This window comes from Amblyomma mixtum, chromosome 5, assembly GCF_055824585.1.
Source record: "Amblyomma mixtum isolate Tamu chromosome 5, ASM5582458v1, whole genome shotgun sequence".
In the NCBI taxonomy this organism is placed as follows: Eukaryota; Metazoa; Arthropoda; class Arachnida; order Ixodida; family Ixodidae; genus Amblyomma; species Amblyomma mixtum.
This window is the reverse complement of record NC_143016.1, coordinates 190,556,932-190,580,184: the sequence shown is the minus strand read 5'-3', so window position 1 is coordinate 190,580,184 and position 23,253 is coordinate 190,556,932. Positions and strand designations below refer to the sequence as shown.

The window sequence follows — 23,253 nt, the reverse complement described above, 5'->3', positions numbered from 1 at the left end:
GCAGCCGTATGGCTGCGCTTGGGTGGATGCCAATGAGTACTTACTCCCTTATTACAAATCTACTCCACCTTGGGGGATTCCCCTAAACATTTGACCAACACTTTTCCCACTTCGAGTTACTGATCAATTCGCTCTCGCCCTACCATAAGCTTGCCGTCCCGGTTAGCTCAATTGGTAGAGCGACTGCTCCGGTGTGGCGGTGGTTCCGGGTTCGAACCCCGGACCAGGACGAATTTTTCTTTAACTACGAAGTTTCTGAGAAAGCTGTATAGCTTTCCTTTGCAGCCGTATGGCTGCGCTTGGGTGGATGCCAATGAGTACTTACTCCCTTATTACAAATCTACTCCACCTTGGGGGATTCCCCTAAACATTTGACCAACTATTCCGTTAATGTGTTATGCGTTCCGTACGTACTTATGCGTTAGGAGGCCTCGCTTGAGTAGTTAATGCCCCCGCTCTGGCGTCCATCCGAAAACCACATAATCCATCTGCATGCGCGTCATTGACAACATTCATATTTATTCCACTCTCGAAGCAGCGAAAATTAATTGTGAAGAGTAGGAAGAACCGAAGCACTGCGTTTCACTCTCAGCATGCCGCCTGTTGCCTGCGAATCGCAAACGTGCATATCTCGATGTAACCTTATGTTTTCACTCGAATATGATTTGGCAGAGTCGGTCCGAACGCAATGGCTGCTGCTTGAGCCGTGCGCGCTTCGATGAGAGCACTGGCAGAACCCTTCCGCACCGGCTCGATCCTTCAGCGGCAGAGCCCCAGCGGCGTCAGCAGCAGAAGCAGCAGCAGCACGCCGCAGGCGTTGTGCGGCGCCGAGTTCAGCAGGACGTGGTTCGAGTCCACGTTCTGCCAAAAGGTGTCGAATCTCTCCAGGACCGTCGCCCTGCGCGGGAACAGCTGGGCTCGATCGTTGATCTTGAGCACCAGCCCAGAAGACACAGGAACCCCAAGGCACTTGCACGACATCTTCGAGCGTCACTTTCTCGCCCACTAGCCCATCGTTCGCAGTTTCTTTCCCTCAAGGACGCTTGTGTGAAGGGGAAGAAGTTTAGAAGGGACTTTTTCTTTGCAAGGAACGAAACAGCTGCTGTTTAGAAATTGACTTTGGACAATTACGGGGCATCGTTGTCAACGCCGTCGCCTTGGGCCCGTCGGCAACCGCTTGCGCAACACCACAGACACCCTCCCGTAGCGATGCGAAGAAGCTTCAGGACCATTAAGAAATCTCAAGGACTGCGAAACAACCTCGGTTAACACATTAAACTGCCCCAACCCAACTCTTGCATCTCTTAAAGAAGCGCTCAGCCGTTTCTCACAATAATTTTGCTTAAAAAAGCTCTGCGAAGCGTTTTTCCCCCAGAGTACTAATATCATGTACGTATAACCTGCCCCTTCCCTGCTATCAATTTCCTCCTTGGTACAGTGCCTGTGGTCATTACCCGAGTGATGAACATGAATAAACCAAAAGTGTAGTGCTGTGTTGAAGTAAATGTTTGTGATGCTTGTTGTGATGAGAAAGCACCACCTAAGCTTTTTTCTGCAAGCGCGTTTATTTTATTTAGCCAGCATTTCACACCGCTGTACTTACTGCGAAAGAAGTAATGTATATACAAGCATACTTTGCCTTGATGTACAATGATCATATGGCATTTTCAAGTGAAATCAAGAAAAAAGTCAGTTCAAAGTGCCTGTTTTCTTTGTACAGAGGCTTCCTCTACAATAAGTACTAGATGGTACAGTGTAAATAATGCATTTTCAGGACTAGAAAACAGTTTTGCATGTACAGACTGCGTAAATACCAAAGATAAGGTTTTAGTTCGATGGTATGTGACCAGAGCATTTGCTTGGTGCTAAAACCTGTAACTACAACCAGGAGATTGCTGTACGACAATTCATAATAAATATTGTAAGGTGCAGTGGCCACAATGAATGCTGAATGGCTAGAAAACGCTCTCAAATAGACATCACCATCATTATCAGCTTCACTACACCCACTGCAGGGCAAAGGCCTCTCCCATGTCTCTCCAATTTACCCTGCCCTTCGCCACTTGAGGCCACCGTATTCCCGCCAACTTCTTAATCTCATCCGGCCACCTAACTTTCTGTCGCCCTCTGCTACATTTGCCTTCTTTGGAATCCACTCCGTTACCTTTAAGGACCACCGGCTATCTTGCCTTCGCATTACATGCCCTGCCCAAGCCCACTTCTTCCTCTTGATATCGACTAGGATGTCATTAACCCGCGCTGTTTCCCTCACCCACTCCACCCGTTTTTGATCTCTGAACGTTAAACCTATGATTATTCTTTCCATAGCCCGCTGCGTTGTCCTTAACTTAAGCTTAAACCTATTTGTTAGCCTCCACGTTTCTGTCCCATAGTTGAGCACCAGTAAGATACAGCTGTTGTAGACTTTTATCTTGAGGGATATTGGCAAACTGCCATTCATAATCTGAGAGAACCTGCCATATGCGCTCCACCTCATTCTTATTCTTCGAGTTATTTCCCTCTCATGATCCGGATCACAGATTGTAACGGGAGTTAATTCTACACCTCTGTGAGCGGCACAGCCTCGTTATTGTCAACAGAGAAACTAAACGTGAGGGACAAATCACTTTGGAATCCCGTAACAGGCAGACAACCATTGACTACTGTCTAATGCCGCAGGGCATCTATAGCAAGCTCGCGATAACAGAAATAGACGAAGAGGGGAAATACAGCTTAGGAAGTGTTCATAAACATATTAGTCTACAGTTGGGAGCCCTGATCAAAAGAGAAATGCAGCGAAGTAAAAAAGACAACGCAAAATTAAACGACGTACATATAGCGCTAATAGCAGCCGACATAGAGGAATCAATCGAGAAACGCCTCCTGCAAAAGTGGGATTATAATCAGAACTACTCATCAGTACAAAAATAGAACAAGTAAAAGGACTGAACCGCTGGAGAGGAAATAGGAAGCCACGAAGCTGGTGGAATACGGAAATTAAGGCCATCGAACAAAGACGTGTAGTTTCAAGGAAAGACAGAGAAGCAAAGAGGACTCTGTTAAGTGAAGAGGAAATAGGCCAAAAATGGGAGTCTCATCGACAAAAGAAGCAGCAAGTTCAGGTCCTCGTCCAGGCAAAAATAAAGCACCCTGTGATCACTGGCTGTCTGAAGTTCGCGATGCAAATGAAGGGGGCCAAGAAAATTCCGGAACCATATAAGCTGGTTAGGAAAAACAAATCAAATAAAGCAGGAACAGATTAAAGATGCCGAGAGAAAATGTTTTGAGGGAGACGATGCTGTGAACTGCATTACGTCAGTTATAGCTGTGTCGTTTAGCAACGACAATATGGTAATCTCCCCAAGTGAGGGAGCAACACAGGACAGCACAATAGAGAACAGATTAGGTCTCCGGAATAATTTCGACCACCTGGGGATCTTTAACGTGCACTGACACCGCACAGCACACGGACGCCTCTCGCGCTTCGCCTCCATCGGCGGCCGTGTTTCGATGGAGGCGAAACGCAAGAGGCGCCCGTGTGCTGTGCGATGACAGTGCACGTTAAAGATCCCCAGGTGGTCGAAATTATTAAGGCGGAAGCCTTTAATGCCTTATCGTTGTAAGCAGGAGTTGTCGGCAAAAATATCACGCTTTTCAATTGGTCGAAACGGTCGTGACGTCACAGTAAGAACGTTCACCCCCCAAGCCCCCGAGTACAGTGCTCTCGCAGTTACACATCATAAAAATTCCTGAGGTGCCACAATAATTTTTGTGTGTGTCTGTATTTCGTATTTTTTGGTATACCCTTCATACCCTGCCAGCTTTATGTGTGTGCCTCTTTTTCATAAGATAAATATCCCTCATTCCACCCAAAGTTCGCCCTCCAGGAGAAAGAGCTGAAGGCATAATCAACAGAATTCCTCGTGGGAAGTGCCCGAAGACGTACTCTGGCGAAACGAGAAGCTGAAATAAGAAATTAGCGCAAGAACTAGTTCGGAACCTTTCGAGGGAGTGCAGTGGAGATAACGGTTATCAAGACTGCACTGACCACAAAATTACAAAACTTGCTTCGACAACACTGTTGCCCAAAAAATGAAATCAGCCCTCGAAAGCGACTCCGGATTGAGTCGTATTACACATAATACTATAAGTCATACGCTAAAACCCAACCTTCATGCAGTATGCACTGCAGTGTGCACCTGCAAAGGTGCGCTGAGAAAACACTGCAACACGACTAAACTTTCAGTCCAAGTTTTAATTCAAATTCAAATTCAAATTCTTTATTTCTGCCTTGTAAACATACAGACAGCGGAGGCGCAGAAAAAGCTGAGAAACAGCTTGACTAAGCCGCAGCCCCCTTTCGCTTGGCAGCAGCTTGACAGCAAGGCTTTTAATACAAAAGGCAGTTGCAAAGCGTGATAACAAGTATACAATACAAGAGAAACCGAAAGAACATTATACAATATTGACACAATATTCACATTGGGTAGACACAGGTAATGGCAGCAAAGGAGAAAAAAAAAAAGAGAAAGAAGAAAAAAAACACAAAACAAAAATCCTACATGCTAGCATACAAAGCACGCAAAGACCTGTTTGACGAACTGAAAAGGTCAAAATTATTATATATATACGCGTTTAGCAGGGACGGAAGAGTAAACTGCAGGCGTTCTCTACCCGAGTTTAACCGTGGGGTCGGGACTATCCATGTCTCCGCATGCCTTGTTGTGTAGCTTGCATCTCGGGTATGTAGTTCAGCAAGTTTACGTATGTGGTTTACATTTCTACGTGTTTCGAGTTTAAACCGGACACTCAAGCGATATTTATACAAGTTGTGTATTTTTAGCACACCACTTTGTAGAAAGAGATCTTTGCTCGGCGAGTCCCAGGGGACATTGTAAACATGACGAAGGAACTTTTTCTGAAAAATGTAGATACGCTGAAGACAGCTAACCGTAGCTGTGCCCCACACTAGATGGCAGTAGTTTAAATAGGAGTAGAAAAGTGAATTGTAGAGGAGTAACTTTACTGTTCTTGGAATGACGTATCTGAGCCGACTTATGACTCCGGTTATTTGAGCCAGTTTCGTAACAATATGGTCCGTATGGTGTTCCCAAGACATGCTGGAAGAAAAAACTACTCCAAGGCATTTAAATTGTTCAACTATGTCTATACGTCGCGAGTTTAGTTTAATCTCGATGGGGGAAGGAAGTACTTTGTTTTTAGGACGAAATATGACAGCTTTTGTTTTCTTCTCATTTATACGCATGTATCTGGATTCGGACCACTTTTGTAATTCACTCAAGGTGTCATTGCATTCCCGAACAAGGAGATCAAGATCATTTCCAGTAAAAAAGATGCTAGTGTCGTCAGCGTAGATAATAAATTTTGCGGCGGAGTTAATGTTGGAGATATCATTTAGGTACATATTAAAAAGTAATGGTCCCAATATACTACCCTGGGGAACGCCAGAAGTAACAAGTTTTAGTTCAGATGTCACATTGTCTATGCTTACAGCCTGTTTTCTATGCGAAAGATATGATTTCAGGATCATTTGAGCCAGTCCACGAATACCACAACGCTCCAAGTTTTTCAGGAGTACACTGTGGTTTACTAAATCGAATGCCTTCGAGAAGTCCACGAAGACACCAATAACAAAGGCCTTATTTTCAAACTGTGTTAGTATATATTCCTTTTGTTCGAGTAGTGCTAACTCGGCAGATTTATTTTTACAAAACCCAAATTGATTAGGTGACAAAAGGTCATGTTTATCAATAAAATCAGACAACCGTGTATAGAGAACTTTTTCAAAAGCTTTCGAGAATATTGGGAGTATCGATACTGGTCTATAATTTCCTAAATCATTGCGGTCTCCTTTCTTATACAAAACCGTTACTTTGGCTATTTGCATTTTTTTAGGAAATGTGCCCGTAGTAAAGCATAAGTTAAATATATCTGCAAGAACAGGGGCAATAACTCTTATAACATGCTTGACAGGCCTCACTTGAATGCCGTCAATGTCACAGCTATGGCTGTTATTTAGGCTTTGTACGACTGATATAACCTCCTCTGTCGTAACTGGGTTCAGAAATATTGTGTCCCTATTGTAAGAGCTAAAATAGGTGTTGAAATCACTTGACGGGGTGTTATGGGCAAGGGTGGTAAAAAAGTTGTTGAAGGCATCTGCCAACTCTCTGCCGGATACATCTTTGTTATCAAGCTTTAAAGCCCGCGGGGCAGCCTGTGGTTGCTCACGCCTCAGTAAGAAATTCAACCTTGACCACAACAGATCGTGGCGACCATTTTTAATTTCAAGAAATGTCGCGAAGTATTCCGCACGAGCGAGACGTAGCTTTTTTGTTAATCTATTTCTGTATTTCTTAAAAATGCTTAGGTCATCTGTTGAACGTGTGTTTAAAAAGATTTTGTACAGTTTGTCTTTCGTTTTAATTTCTTGGCGCAACTCAGAAGATATCCAAGGTTTGCGAGTTTTACGCTTTATTGCACGCACTTTTAGCGGGAAAGAGGAATGGTAGAGCTGTTTAAATACTCGGAGAAACTCATCGTAAGCCTCATTTGCGTCACTGGTAACGTCAATACTATCCCACTCAACTTGTTCTAGTGAACTGTGAAATGAATTGAGGGTAGCATTGGTTATACTTTGGTACTGCGCTTTCTCCTGTCGGTACTTTACCAGTCTAGTCTTATTTATGCATGCAAACACTGGAAGGTGGTCACTGATCGCACATGATATTACGCCCGACTGAACTATCGGTTGGGACGTGTTCGTAATCAGCAGATCAAGAAGTGACTCACTTTCTTGTGTTACCCTTGTTGGATCGTTAATAAGATTAATAAATCCGTTCGAGGCCAAGACTGCGTTAAAGTCTCTAGTAGAGGAGTTATCCTTCAACATATCGATATTAAAATCACCTCCAGCTATTAGAGTGTATTTTTTATCTGTTATAAATGAAAGAAAACAGTCGTAAAATTCCAAAAACCTAACCATATTTCCCTTCGGTGGACGATAGCAAACCGAAAACACGAACCTGCCAGTACAGGCTGATAGCACTTCAAAATCTTCAGTAATAAGACTGTACGAGTCCAACTTGTCGCATTCAATGTCATCTGACACCAGTAAAGCCACTCCACCCCCCCGGAGGCCGGAGCGGTTCAAGTAATAGGTTTTGTAATTGGTCATCCTGAAAACATCGGAATCATCGGTGCTCCAAGTCTCACTGAGCATGATCAAAGAAAAAGGAAATGAAAATTCGCCAAAGAACTCCTCTAAACACAATATCTTGTTTTTTACAGAGCGTACGTTCAGGTGAATAGCGTTAAGCGTTGTCAGCGCAACACACGAAGCAGTGCGGTTCAAGTCACTCGGCAGATAATACATCTGCTGCATTTCGATTATGTTTCAAGAAGAAACTCGAAAGATACCATGCTGAGTGCTATAGCCGATCCAAATCGCTCTTTCCCTTCACATGAATGGCACTCATTCCCTCACTTCGCCTAACGAAAACCTTTCCATTGACATACCAAGTGAACTTATAGCCTTTTTCTTTGGCACAGACTTTAGTTGCCTGAAGCAGTTCTCTATTTCGGCGTGTTAAATTTTCTTGCATGAAAATGGGCGGGTCGCTATCTTTTAAGTTCTTCTTATTCTTCAACCAGTTTTCTCTTGTAGCTTGCTTCGCAAAACGCACAATGATGCCTGGCGTCTTATCACGTTTAGCGGGAAGTCGATGAACAGTTGCTATCTCTGATTCCATCAAGCGAGGCACTCGAAGTTTATCAGCCACGTTATTCAATATGACTGTTAGATCCTCATCCTGCACTTCTTGTATGCCATGCAGTTCCAAGTTCAGCTGCCTGCTTCGGAATTCAAGATCGTGTATCTCCTTTTCAAACTGAGCTTGTGCTGCTTGATTTAAGTCATCTTTTTTTCTCAAGCTCCGATATCCTCTTCTTTAGGTCCATGATATCAGCCTCTTGATGGCCGACCTTTTGCTCAAATTCATCAAACTTCGAAGATATGAAGCTAAGAGACTCCTCCATGCTTTCAATTTTTTCTGCCAGGGGCATCAGCCGCTCTAACTTTTGGTTAATTGAGAAGAGCGCAAGTTTGATATCTGTTTCGGAGCCACTACTCTCTTTACTACATGTATTGCTACTTCCTGCACTTCTGCATGATGGGCACTGCCACGCTTTCTTTGTGGCCTCATACTTCGATTTGAAGGTCTTTTCAGTAAGACCAGCACATTTTCCAAAGTGATAGTTGCTCTCGCATTTGGAACATTCCACAAATGGCTCATCCTCAGAGATGATCACATCACACGTGCTACAGGAATCAGACATTGCTTGAAGGTTACAGAAGTACTCGCAAAAGGAATCTCAGTAATGCAAAAAGCATAGCAAATGTCAACAAATGTCAGCAAATGGCAGCAGCAGCAGCAGCAGCAGCAGAAATACTATTAAAATAGATATTATGGAAATATACGCCTACTAACCTGCAAAAGAGCAGTTTTTCAAATGGTGTTCACGGCTTGCTGCCGCTGCTGCCAAGTGACGGGCGGCCGAAGATGCTCCGCTTTTTGTTGGGTCGAGCTGGCTGGGTGCGCATGTGCAGATGACTTCTTGCCAGGAAATCCCTCGTCACTGGGGCGGATCCGTGAAATGTAGAGCCAGAAGTCGACGCAGCGCTTCGAATGCACGTTCGGTGGGGCCTCGAAGTAGACGGCACTGCAAAAGAGCAGTTTTTCAAATGGTGTTCACGGCTTGCTGCCGCTGCTGCCAAGTGACGGGCGGCCGAAGATGCTCCGCTTTTTGTTGGGTCGAGCTGGCTGGGTGCGCATGTGCAGATGACTTCTTGCCAGGAAATCCCTCGTCACTGGGGCGGATCCGTGAAATGTAGAGCCAGAAGTCGACGCAGCGCTTCGAATGCACGTTCGGTGGGGCCTCGAAGTAGACGGCACTGCAAAAGAGCAGTTTTTCAAATGGTGTTCACGGCTTGCTGCCGCTGCTGCCAAGTTTTACATTGTTACAATCCACTTGTTAGCTTTCCCAAAACACAAACACTGAGCGAAATTCAGAGACCTGCCTGATGCTCCGCGAGCGACTCGCAGAAACGAAAAGATAGAGAACAAGTGAATGCATGGTACGACTCACGATAACACGAGGCGTAGCCAAGCTCCTTTAAGAGCTTCTTCCCTTCCTTCCCTCTCGCAACCGGTCCCCCTCCCCCCCAACTAACAACTGCGCCATAAAAGGCCCCACACTCGTTAGGCGGCGCGTCCAGAGCCGGCTGTGTGTGCTGCGCCTTTCCATAATTGCTGAGGTAGGAACCAAAGAAGGAAACGTCCACTTTCAATAGACTTCTCGAGGCATACGTCCTCGGCGCACGCATCTCTGGTCTAGCGGGCAGATCATGTGACGTCTGTCCGGGAGGGGCAGCAGGTGCTACTCATGCCCCCTTCATACCAAGGCGTCTCTAATCGGGAGAAGAAAGGCGGCGGGGAAATGATCGACACATGCAAAACCAGTTCAGAAGCAAAAGTGGCCGATTTTGCGCGTCGGGCTTAGCCCCTTTGACGTCATGTTCAACAGACTAGCAGAGTTCTCTTTTTGATTGGCCATCCTACCAAATGTTTCTAGTCTTCATCCTTTTAACAGTCACAACATAATATTTGTTTTGGCGTGGGCAGGACACTTTAGTTGTTCCTTATTTTTCTTCCCCCTCTGACGTGCGTCCCTTGACATCCTTTGACGCGGCTTTTCGCGATCAGTTTTTTTATTCGTTTTCATTGCACTTTGAGCAGGAAGGTGAATCGTAACATAAAGCTGTGTGCGATAACACAGCTGATCTCCCACACTGGTAATGTACAATAATTTATATTTTTTTAAAGTGATTACAGCAAAGCTTCAAGAGTACAGATGCAAACGCTCCTCAAAGGAGGCCCTCAAGTCAATGGCGTCAGCCGACTGACATGACTTCGTGGCTGATCCTGTTAATCCGCGGTTAAGCCTCTTGCATCTTCCAGCCCCCTGCAATGTAACTGTTGGAGGTGCGGGGTGATTAACCACGATACCATGGCAATCGGCCGCCGCCATTAGCTGGAAGGTCTGCTTTGTCGGGCATTTGCCTCTTAATTCTTAAGTTGTACCCGACTGTATGCAGTCTCCTGACTGACAGCGCAGCAAAATGCTGCAGCCGCTATACTTACCATTTATATCTACCATTATAAATTGCTGTCTTGCCGAGGCCCATATAAAAGCCCTTTTTCTTAGAACAGAAGTCGACAAAATTAAATTCACCGCTTCGCAAAAATAAAAACAAAGTTGGCGGTATCTTGTGGTATCTTGAAAAGGGAAGTTCTGTACCTCAAAATCGCAGCTCCATTTCTGCAATGATATCCTACTGATAGGATCTCGGCCACACATAATAAATGCATACGACAGAAATATGAGTGAAAAAAACATTATAAAGAAGTCGCCTATAGCTGCTTTAATAAAAGTACGAATAGTGATAATGCGTGATATTTTTCATTGATATCAATATATTTTCTAGGTCTTGGAACAAGCACTTTATAGTGAAATTGGTTGACAGAAAAAAAGGGTCTTTTGTTGATGCTAATATATTTTCTAGGTCTTAAAACAAGCACTCTTTATTAAAATCGGTCGAGAACAAAAAGGTTCAGAACACAGGTTAGAACCCCAACTCTAAACTCCAGTCACCATTTTCCAACAACATTATGAAATCACTAATTTGAAAGCATCACAGATGGACGCAACAGTTGACCTTCTAATCAGAGGCCATCTGCTTCTAGACTCATAATTCTCTATTATTCCAAACGGCATGTACGCAGCTTAGCAGGTTCAGAACGTCTCTGAGTAAAGCTCCATCAGTCTTCTTACTTCAGCATTAAGAGAATAAACTAAACGCTTACATTCAGAACACCTTCTGATGCCGGCCGTTTGACTGCCGCTACGCTCTTCCAATGTAGAAAGAATATCCAAATTCAAACGAGCTAGCTATCATGATCACACTCGCAAATAAACTTTTTGAATAATAGCGCAGGGCTGACAATTCGCAAAGTTTCTCCACGACAACCTTGTGAACACCCACGAGTACTTTCTGTAGTTGCATTAATTTGCATCGTAATAACTTTATTTATTTAAAACTCCGGTTCATAACTCGGTTCGAACTCTCACACGTGTTCTTTTCTATAAGGCATAAATCACCCGACAAAAGATACGTATCAAAATAGATGGCAATTCATTGTTTTGAATCACTTCTGCAGTGTAACTAGCTACCAAGCGCCATCTTTCATACGTTAGGCAGTGCCATGTTTTAGATAAAAAGGACTTGGGAAGCTTCTTGATCAAAGCTATGACAGATCGACAGGCACCACTTTAAACAGCATATGTTAGGGTACCTAAAATCGGGAATCATTTTGTATATTTACCTGCTTTACGACGCTATATAGTTTTAATGCCTGAAAAATAAGCAAAATTCCCCCCCCCCCCCCCCTACCTAGGCAGCATCGTATAATATTCAAACGCTCTGGGAAACTGGTGTATTAATAGCACAGAACTAAAACCTCGGCGGATTCCTCAGCTATGTCTGTATTATACAAACCCTGGAGTCAGTTTTTGCAGGTGCTTTTGTTCACGTTTTATGATTTTTTTCTACCCCTTCCAATTCAGTTACGCGCCCTGTCGCCGCAACTGCCTGCAGATGGCGCAAGTAGTACATGTCTCAGAAACTGTTACGTCGCATCATGAAGCATTTAAAATGAACCCTCACTTCATTCCCTCTTTCATTGTGAACAAGGCTCCCGGAGCGGAGCCGAAACGTCTCCTTTTGTTTCTGTTTGTGTGTAGCGATTGGTCGGCGCTTGTTATTTCCCGCTATGTCCCAGAAAGCTGGCCATGCTTTATGGAGGAATATGGTAGCTTTGCAATCGTTATAAATATCTTCCAATATTTTCACATAACACTCTTCTACACCCTGATTCCGCAATGCCTGCATGACTGCTGAGGTTTCTACTGTGTCGAATGCTTTCTCGTAATCAATGAACGCTATATATAGGGGCTGGTTATATTCTGCGCATTTCTCTATCACCTGATTGATAGTGTGAATGTGGTCTTTTGTCGAGTATCCTTTATGAAAGCCAGCCTGGTCATTTGGTTGATTGAAGTCTAGGCTTGTCCTGACTCTATTAGCGATTACCTTAGTAAGTACCTTGTAGGCAACGGACAGTAACCTAATCGGTCTGTAATTCTTCACGTTCTTGACGTCTCCCTTCTTATGAATTAACATAATGCTAGCGATCTTCCAAGCTCCTGGTACGCTCGACGTCACAAGGCATTGCGTGTACAGGACGGCTAGTTTTTCTAGCACAATCTCTCCTGCGTCCTTCAACAAATCTGCTGTTATCAGATCCTCACCAGCTGCTTTCCCCCTCTGCATTGCTCCTAAAGCTTTCTTTACTCCTCCTTCGTTACTGGCTGGATGTCTCATGGCTTTGCTCGACTAACTCGACGCTAGCGACGCTAACTCGTTAACAGCCTTCCGCTTCACAAGTTTCCTCCGTTCCCTCTTCAAATCTAAGCTAATAAGAGACCTTACCATTCTGTGGTCTCACTAATAGACAAAGATATGTAAACATCACAGATACATAATTGAGGATATGGTGTGTGAGTAGAGGTTAGTTTAGAACAACAAAATATGCAACGTCATTACTGGGAATGCTCTACAGCTCGAAGACTATAAAGGCAGCTCCATTATGGAAAAGTTTGAACACTCAATGATTGCCCCCATAACTGACGCCTAGTTTGGTTTGCGATAGCACAAGGCTATGAAGCCATGTCCATGATGACACGAGACTGCGACAAAGCCACACGGCTCCTTATGCTGTCTCATAATGTGTGCACCAAGTACGGCTTAACTGCTTTCAAGCTACTTTTCCTCTCGGTATTTATTATCTTTTTGCAACTTTAATGCTTTGTTCCTTGCACAAACTGGCTGTCCCCTTTTCTATTGGAGGGGCCTATATACAGCGTGCCTCAGCTAAGAAAAAACCTGTGTTCTTCCGAGCTGAAAGGAATTGCGTGTTGTTAGAAGCTAGCAGAAGTATATTATTCCTTCTCGAATTGGAGGGGCCTGTATACGGCGTGTTTCTGCTAGGAAAGACCACGATTTAAAAAATTAATAGGCGCTTAACGTAGTTAAACCGAGTAGACCTGCGAAAGCAGGTGTTCATTCTTCAATTGGAGGGGGCGCTTAAACTCCGCCTTAGGGGTGTGGCATAATATCTTTAGTGGGCTAGTGGCCATCTATGCTGAACTGGTAATTCCTACTTAAGATTCATAGGTGTCGGCGAGTCCTCATATACCACTACCAGCGCAGTGGCGCAGCGGTTAAGCGATGCGCCACTGCACTGGCAGGTGGCTGTTTATATCCCAGCCACTCGTCGGGATTTTGCGACCCATGTTGCTCTTCCCGCGCAACATCTCGCGCAGATGGCACGACGCTCGTATGAACTTACCTGAGCCTACCCGAGTTACTACCCGAGCTTACCCAAGTAACTCCTGTAAGCACGGGTAGTATCTCAGGTTGCTGGGCAACGGCATAAGATTATGCGTGCCGTTTTTGCCAGTACGCTTGCGGTGTTAGCGTGTGGTTAAGCGTTGTGGTTAAGTGAAACCCAGCACCGGTGCGAGGGTGGTGCCCTCTGGGTGTGTAGGCGACAGGCGGCAGCGGCGCCATCTGTTGGAGCGCAGCTGAAGCTGTTTCTAGGCAAAGGCGACTCAAGGTCGTTTGGTAGCCGCACCGCCACGAGCATAAGCGACGAGCTGAGCTGAGCTCTAGTAGTGTTGCGGTCGAAACAAAAAACTTGTGTTCTAAGCTGAAAGGAAGTGCATGTGAGAAGCTATGAGAACTATGTGAGGCCCTTCAAACACTGCCTTCCCCAAACACTGCCTTCACCAAACTCAGCGATACCAACACGACCCCACCACCTGCTCTACAAAATGCAATAACATTGCACACCACTGCACCGTCAACCGCCGCGGCACTACCTCACTGCAATGGATCATATGCAAACTTGAACAATGCCTCTACACAGTCAGTGCGAAAAATTCAGGTTGCTGTGTACCGGCGAACGCTCAATTTACTCAATTTTCTTCCCTGTTGCAATTAGCTTTTACACAAGCCATACAAGCAACCTACTTCTTCTCTGATTGGCCCCTGATCAGTTAGATCAGCAAATGATCTTGGTGGAACAAGCTCGTTTAATCCTCCATAGCAAAGTAAATAAACCAAGTGCTTCCTCTCTCTCTAAACAAACTAAATGGAGCATAAGCATCGCAATTTCTGCATCTCGGACAGACAACAAAAAAGAATATACCGCAACTGATCATCAACCGAACGGAACAGCCACAACAAGAACGAAACATCAAGTGTTCCGTTCGTAACCAAGTGGGCGGCCTCATTTGGGTACGAGGCAGAAGAGTGATTACTGTCACAGCGGCCAGGCGTGTCTGTTCTCATTTCCCGTAGTACGCGGGCCATGCAGTCGTCCAAGCGGATACCTTCACGCCGCCTTCAGAATACCGTAGAAGTCTGCGTGGACGCTGTCCGCGTGACCTCCGCTGCACGACCTGCCTCAAGTGCATGGAGATCAGAGACTCCTCCACAGCATGTACTTGCAGGCGCGTGGGTCTGTTTAAGGTGGGGGGGATGTGGGGACGCACTCGTCTCCTGTGGTTCGCTTTCCCGCAGTGCACCCTCAACTCGTTCTCTGTGGTTAGCTTCCCCGCAATGCACCCTCCTTAGTTGTGTTACTTTAACTAACAGGGGAGGGCGCGCGAGTCGCAGCGCCACGAGCGCCACGGATGGCGTGTTTGCTGCGCGCGTGCGGGGGAGAAACGCATGGAGGAAAGAAAACTAGGAGAGAGTGCGCTCAGCCTCTGCAAGCCATCCTCCTCTGATGCCGCTGCCGAGGGCCCTTTTGCGCACTGACTCTTGGGAAATAGGCCCTCCACAGTTACCAGACTGCCAAAAAGCGGTGCTTTTTAGTGAACGTCCGTGCTCCGATGTAGCGCAGAAGCGCAACGCCTGTGTTACAGCTTTGGCGGAATGCGTACCGAGCTCGAGGTTGTCTGAAGGCTCCGCGTCTCAACACTTCTGTTGATTACACTCTTGAGTTTTTGGGTGCACTGTAGAAAACTGCAGGTTTCGTTTGTTTGTTTGTTTGTTTATTGATACTGTTAACCCTTTGAAGGGTCATTACAGGAGTGGTAGGAAAAAAAAAGACAGCAAAAATACCAACAAATACCAACAATAAGTAGAACATTAAGTTGGGCGAGTTGGTATAGGTTCATGGTTGAAAAACAGCGCACAAAAGACTAGACACAAGAGTAAAGGCGACGACAGGACAAGCGCTGAACTCACAACTAAGGCTTTATTTCGAAAACCTGGGTATATAAGGAAGGCGTAATCATGAAAACAAAATTGAACAAACAAAACTATGACAATGATAAAGCTAGCGTGCGCCCGAAGCCCAAAATCTGCCAAGAAACGTGATCTCGTTATCACTTAAAGCAACCGAAGGTTTGCTAACGCAGCCCCGTTGCTCCGTTGCGATGAAGTATGCTTCTGCTACTTCCCGCGTGGTTTGATCTCTGTGAGAATACAACACCATTGCAGTGATGAAAAAGAAGAAGAAAAAGTGCACTGCTTTGTTAAGTCAAGCAATGGTGTTGTATTCTCACAGAGATCAAACCACGCGGGAAGTAGCAGAAGCATACTTGATCGCAACGGAGCAACGGGGCTGCGTTAGCAAACCTTCGGTTGCTTTAAGTGATAACGAGATCACGTTTCTTGGCAGATTTTGGGCTCCGGGCGCACGCTAGCTTTATCATTGTCATAGTTTTGTTTGTTCAATTTTGTTTTCATGATTACGCCTTCTTTATATACCCAGGTTTTCGAAATAAAGCCTTAGTTGTGAGTTCAGCGCTTGTCCTGTCGTCGCCTTTACTCTTGTGTCTAGTCTTTTGTGCGCTGTTTTTCAACCATGCAGGTAAGCTTTTCATCAAAGGGTGCGGCCGCGACCTCGTCACTGTTCAACTGTGGTTCATAGACAGAATGGAGAGGAATTCCTTTCGTCCTTATACACACATACGGGGCGTTTATTTCAGCGCATGCTATAAGCGGAGAACTCGAGAATAGGCGAAGAAAACGAAAACGAGCCTCTAAAAAAGGGCGCAGTGGCTTCCAGAGCGCTCACGGCGGACGGACGTGTTTAACGAGCGCTCCGGAGCGCTACGCAAATTTCTATTTCTCGGGCAGGCGGACTTCGACCCGCCCATGGGCCCGCCGTTCTCTGCTATTCTCGAGACACAAGTCGCGCCGAATGCTCTCGCGCGCATACGCGGTTCCGACGTGAAATGCAGCGGTGAGGTATTTCTCTCTCTCGCTGCCGAGAGAGAGTGCCGGCGGCTTTACGTCTGCCCCTGCGCGGGGTCTCCCGGCCACTGCGCACAGTCACTTACAAAAAGAAGCTAACTGTTACATAGCCGCGCGCACGAAGCGTCCTGTCTCGGACTAATCGCGCGCGCGGCACACTGCACTAGCGGCCGAGGTGGGGCGCGCGGCCGCGTATACCGTCCGAGGTAGCACCCACGGAGCGTTCGTGTCACGCGTGCACTACCTGGCGAAGAGCAAGCGGGAAGTCAAGCCCGCCTGCTCGATGAACGCACAGAGGCTCACCATTGTTCTGTCACGGGTGCGCGCACTGCCGCGCGGCCACAGGAGAGCTTCGAGACTGTCCGGGATGATTCTCAGCGCCCTGTAGGCCGCGAGCATCTCGCGACGCGGCACTGCAGAAGCGGCATAGCGAAGGAGCATGTGCTCCCCGCTGCGGCGAGCGAGCAGTTTGTGCTCACCACGGAGTCGTCAGAGAACACAAGCAGATGGTCGCGCAGTTGCTCGTAGAGCGAGAGAGCGAAACCGAAACCGAAATCCGTCTAAGAGCTACCGCTGCCTTGCCACGTGAGGGCCTTTTTCACATGATGCTTTCCATTATATTTTTTATGACTAGGCTTCAAGATTGTGACGTCATGCTCCCTCCTAGTTTTTCTTCCTCCATGGAGAAACGGGCCTCTTCTGCTGGGCACCGGGAAAGCGCGCGGACGTGTCGCGCGCCGCTTCGCTGTTCGTCGGCGGGCGCCTCGTGGTCGGAACATGCTCCCGCCAGCCCGTACCGTCCGGCCTCGAAGTTTTCCCTTGCCCTAGCGTGGGCGAACATTCGCTCGTAACTGTGTTGGTGAGTGGGACGTCCTCGATTCCTCAACGTGTTTTGTTTCTAGCTGGCTTTATTGTGTTTGTAACATAAATGCCTTGTTTGTGTCAGCCAGTGTGTCGTTCCTTTGTACCCGCAGAGCAAGGCCCGCCGTGGTCGGCGTGCGCTCGGTAGCGTACGGGACCACGGGGTGGGGTCCGCGCGATTCTGAACTGTGTCAGCCGCGGTTAAACGGGGAGAACGTATTTATCTTCCCAATTAAAACCTCACAATGGATAATGCTGAATCCTTTGAAACGGGCGGCAGCTCACGTCACCTAGCCGATGCTTTTCCGCTGTAGAGGTCGATGTGGAGGTCGCCAGGAGGTGACCGCGGCCACGTTTATTTGAGGGCTGCCGGAGAGGTGATAGCGGTAGTGAAGCGGGGAAGCGTCCGGCCGAGGCCAAGGTCCAAGCGTTCTCTTCAGCGGCTGCCAGGTACTTCGGACTCCTCGGCATGTTGTTACTGTCGGCTGCGCGAGTCGCTACAGGGCTCCCCCCTTCCCCCTTTCCCACCACCCTCCCTTTGACAGGCGGTATGTCCTGCAGGGCATCCGGGGTGCGAAGGCGCGTCTCAGGCGGGAGACCCTGGCTGAGGCGTAGCGGCCGATCTTTCGGTGAGTGTCGAGGGACGCGTAGTGGCAGTTGAGGGATGCGGGTCAGCCTGCTAAGTGGACCCAGTGCCGGTGGTGCTGGTGCGGCAGCCGACGGGCAGCGCATGAGGTGCGGCGCAGCAGAGATACCTGGGCGGGCCAGGGGTCCAGAGAGTAGTGCAACTGTTGCCGGGCCGATCTGAACGGTACCCAGGCGGGCGTCTACGGGAACCACAGCGAAGTGCAAGGCGGGAAAATGGCTGTGGTGGACTACATGGGGCTGCTGGTACATGCTGACAGCCAACCGGGGACTGACTGTCTTCAACGTGACGAGGTGCCGCACGATTGGTGCACTTGCCACAGGCGCCGAGCCGGTCATGAAGGAGGGCGCCGGCGAGGTAGCAGTAATCGTAGGAGGCCGCTGGTACCGTGACAGCAACCAGATGCATGTTCGCGAGCATGGTCAGGCTGGGAGCTTGCTAGGCGGCGGCTGATGAAGCGGCAGTGTGGTTGTAACCTGAAGCTGCTGTGTACTAGGGATGGTGTGCGGTGGTCGCCCGTCGAACGTGCGTCTGGTGGGGGCCAAGCCAGTGGAGGCAGGCTGCGCTGAATATTCCAGCACCAGTGGGGAGCAAGAGGAGCCCACAGGAGTGGCCTGATTTGGCTTGAGAGCAGAAGCTGGCACCGGGTGAGGATCCTTTTCAGGCAAAGTAGGGCTGCTGGCCGCCGCCATGCTTGTTACTGCTGTCGCCGGTTTGGCCTTCTTAGCCTGCTCCTGATGACATTTAGTGCTGTGCGGACCTTTTGAGGTTCTGGGGGTGTGACGAGCAGGCTTGGGCTTTGTCGAAGGCTCTTTAGCATCAGCTGGCCGCGGCTTCAACATCACAGCAGAGGCCTGAAGAGCTGTTGGCTGTTGCTACGGGGCAGACGGGGATGCCGCAGGTCCGTTGCGTCGTAGAGCTGCAGCGGAACATAGTAGGTGCCGAAGGCCGCCAAGACGGCCGCACTCAGCCCATCGCATGGCCGGCAGCCCAAGGCAGAGCAGTCTGGGGCAAATGGCGGGTGGGAGGATATCGCAGAGGACTGCGTGTTTGAACGGCTGGATAGTGACGCCGTTTATGTGTAGCGTAGCCTCGAACTGAGCGAACCACCCGCCAACGCCCTGGGGCCGGTACGCTGGAAGCGGCGGGTGCAAGCCTGGCTAGTACGCCATCCTGGAACGCCGCTGGTGAAGAACGGGTGGTTCGCCGGATCACCAAGATGTAGAGGGCAATGGGGAGGTCGCCAAAGAGGCGTCTGCGGCCGCCTTTATTTGAGGGCGACAGGAGAGGTGATAGCGGCAGAGACGCGGCGGCAGCATTCGGCCGAGGCCAAGACCCAAGCATTCTCTTCAGCGCGTGCCAGCCACTTCAGCCTCCTCAGCATGTTGTCACCGTCGGCCGCGCGGGTAGCTACACCGCCACCACCGTGCCCTCGCGGCAGCAAAAGTGATTGAAGAGCAACATCAATTTCAAAACGGAGGACGCTTCTCGTTTTGCTTGGAGTTGAGTTTAAAACAAAGTTTCTTAGCAAAATAAAAAACTGCTCATTTTATTCACGGCGTGTTTACAGCAAAGCGTCAGCATACCGTCCCTTGTCGTGCAAATAAATGCTTCTGGAGCGGAACCTTGCTACTAGCCACCGCATCCTTGCTGCTAATTGGTTGATTCCACGGTCGGCGTCTCGTAGTGTTGTAATTTTGAGGTCACGCGCTCAAACGTGAGAGCGATATTGAGAGCGATACGCAATACGGCCCCTGGAATATTTCCCGCGCTATCGACGCGGCGGAGCTGATCGAGTCGCGGCAGCCTTAGAGTGTGGCGACGCCGTCGAGGCTCTTCCGCCTTACGAGCTCCGTAACGCTGTCCCGTTAAATGGAATGGCTGCTGCGCACACACGTAGCGCGATAGGCCGGATTGTCTGAAGCACCGGAATACCAAGGTGCTCTATTTTCGCCAGCGATGGGTCGAAGTCAGCTCGAGAACACAGTTTTTTTGCTGAGTATCGTTGTCATGACGACGCTCTAGTTCTCTTCCCCCCTGCCGCAGTAGGAGGAATAGGCACTCACGTCTGCATTGGCTGGGCACTGGTGTATATGGAAGTTTTCTACCCTGACCGGCCTGTCTACTACAATTAATGAACAGCATAAAATCATATTAGTAAATCACTAGCAATCAATAACAGCCAGGAAATGTTTGGCATCTGGGACTGGCAAAACTCCAAAAATCGATTTCATAGCCCATTTTAGCTTATACAGTGCCCTTATGCTCTCGCCACAGAGGTGAAGTTGACTCCACTCTATACGGGGTGTATTCGTCATAGCACCTTGGAGTGTTTCTTTACAACGTACCTGAAGAACACCTCGATGAGGGGAGCGGTTAGCTTTTCCGGGCTCCAGAAGGCCACCACTTCGGTCTTGACATCCGGGCTTGAATGAGTGATTGCGCTCTGTAAGGTATAAGCGGCCTGCTTTACGCGGTTTCTAGGAATGGTCCCATTTCGTGTGGTTGAAAGCTGCACACTTCTTACTCTGGCCGTGACACAAACGAAAAAGAAGCAAATGCAGTAGTGCCCGGCGATTCATATCAAATTGTTTTCCGAACTTGAAAATCACAAAATTAAATAGAACGATTAGCGGGCACGCTCGTGCGAATACGGCTAGTTCGATGAGAGAGACAACTTGCGAAGGGCGCTGCAGAAGGCATCCAGGAGTAGCTGAATCGAGAAGAGGAAAAGATGCTGATGCATGCTAACGTGTCTCACAAGTGAAAACATGCCGTTCGCTTGGGAAACGAAGCTTTATGTGAATTACTACGAGGGTATACTCCCAAAAGCAAGGTCTCCAAAGGGCTGCGGCCGCAAGGAAACTATTTGCGTGGCTGCTCGCCACACTGATGTGTTCATTTTTCCCCATCTTCCAAACAAGCCGTGACTCAGCGAGAAAGGGACTCTCAGTCTCGACATGGAGGCCATTTGAAATGGAGCTTCCGTTTGTCGCTACCGTTAGGTGCGACGTTCGCGAAGTTCGCACAGTTATTCGATTTTTGGTTCAACCAATCGAAATTCATTGCCAGTTGACGGAAGTGTACGGAACGTCGCGCATGGATGTTAAAAACATCCGCAAGTGGTGTAGGGAGTTCGAAGCTGGTCGCACTGAAATTCACGACTAAGAAAGAAGCGGGAGACCGTCAATTTGTGAAGAGACAGTCGCGGAGATCGAAGAAATGATGCGGCAAGATCGGAGGATCACACTCGACGAACTCTGCATTTTGGTTACTGGCGTTTCTAGAAGCACTATTCATAGGATTTTGACAGCAAAGTTGAAATATCAGAAGGCGTGCGCAAGATGGGCTCCGCGAGTGCTGACAGACGACCACTAACGGCAACGCGTTGACTCCTCTCGCGAATTTCTTCGGCCTTATGGAGATGAAAAGGGGACCTTTTTGGATTCCATTGTTACGGGTGACGAAACCTGGGCATTAGACTTCACATCTGAGACCAAACAAGAATCACGTGAGTAGCGGCGCTCCTCTACGCCCAAGCCGCGAAAATTCAAGCGAACACAGTCTGTCGGTAAAGTCAGTCTGCCGGTCAAACGCTTCCTCAGTGGCATGGCGGCGAGCTGGTATGACATGGGCACACAAGAACTGCCTCAGCGTCTGCAAAAATGCATAGACCGCAACAGCGATTATGTGGAAAAGTAGAAGAATGGTCTGCCTTTTAAGTGATTTGTAAATTGCTTAAAATAAAGATTTCTTTCCATTAACTGGAGACCTTAATTTTGGGATGACCCTCGTATGTCGGTTGCAGGAGCCACCAGTCCTTCGATGCAGACGCCGTAATTGAGGTCCAAACCAGCGCAAATAGTTTGGGCCTCGGTGCCATGCTTGTCAAAATCAACAATGGCATTGAACGAGTCATAGCTCATGCGAACCGCTCGCTACCTGTGGAAGAGGTCAACTATTGAACTACGGAAAAATATCGCATCACGTTCATCTGAGTCATATAAAAATTTTGCCCCTACGTCCGCGCACGGAAATCGTTGAGTTCTGAGATATAGTCACTCGTTGTGCTGGGTTGCTAACCTGAGGGACCCCTCGAGACGTCGTGCTCATTGGAGCTTACGACTCCAGAAGTATGACGTCACTTTTAAGGCGAAAGCCTTTAATGCCTCATCGTTGTCGACAGAAGGTTGGGCTGGCTTACGCCCGCAAAGGCTGAACGGCTCGGCGGCGGCGACGCAACGGGCGTGCTCGGCGGTCGTCGAGAGAAAATCCCCGCCGCTCTCGGCCGTGCTCGATTTAAAGGGGATAGTGAACTTTCGAGATAAAGCGTGCGAAGTTACTAGAATATTTTGGAACAACGCAGAATCGGCTCCACCTGGATGGAGTCAGTCGAGACAAATCTGGTCGCGTCTTGCATCACAAACAAAGCGATAAAACGGCGTGCCGACTGATTTGAAGAATGAATAAAAAAACAACACGAAGATTAGCAGAATTACTTCCTTCTGAAACGAGCATTGGTCTGATAATTTAAAGCATAAGGCGACTATGAACAAATAAAAAGGATTGCGGAAAAATAAACACCGCGGGCGGAAACACAGTGTCCTTCCTTTAGCGTGCATAAAGGGCTTCAGACGGACGACATGGAAAACTTCTGGTCGTACACGCCGTCGCTGGGATGCAGCAATTTTGTCAGGGACGGCATCACGGTCCAGTTCACCTAGCCGACGAAGAACCTTTTACGGGCCAAAATAGCGACGCAAAAGCTTTTCACTCAGTCCACGGCGGCGAATGGACATCCAAACCAAAACACGGTTTCCTGGCTTGCTTTCCGCGTTGCCCCTTCGTAGGTTGCAGCGTCTGGCGTCGGTCCGCTGCTGCTCTTTGATCCGTAATCGAGCCAGTCTTCGAGCTTCTGCGCGTTGAAGGTAGGCGGCGACGTCGACGTTATCTGCTTCGGTAACGTTGGGCAGCATGGCGTCTAGCGTGCTCGCGGCCTTTCTGCCATGGACGAGCTTAAAGGGCTCTCTGGGTCATCTGGCTGGTCTCCTGCACTGCGGCGTTGCAGGCGAAGACGATGTAAGGCAGGATGATGCCCAGGTCTTGTGTTCGGCATCGACATACATGGCGAGCATATCGCCGATAGTTTTGTCCAAGCGCTCGGTCAGTCCGTTGGTCTGCGGGTGGTCTGCAGTTGTCCTCCAGTGGCTGGTTTGGCTGTAACACAGGATGGCTTGCGTCAGTTCCGCCGAGAATGATGTTCCTCTGTCCGTGT

At 48.2% G+C, this 23,253-nt stretch overlaps 1 protein-coding gene across 1 annotated transcript in view; it reads right to left on the bottom strand.

The window, feature by feature from the left end:
• Positions 1–759: 759 nt before the first annotated feature.
• LOC149345251 (putative defense protein Hdd11-like) overlaps positions 760–23,253 on the bottom strand; it is a 55,534-nt gene continuing 33,040 nt past the window's right edge. The window contains exons 3-4 of the mRNA XM_089547397.1: positions 20,327–20,424; positions 760–898 (exon numbers count right to left, since the gene is read on the bottom strand). Coding sequence (XP_089403523.1) covers positions 760–898; positions 20,327–20,424 — 237 coding nt within the window. The remainder of the gene's footprint in view (positions 899–20,326; positions 20,425–23,253) is intronic.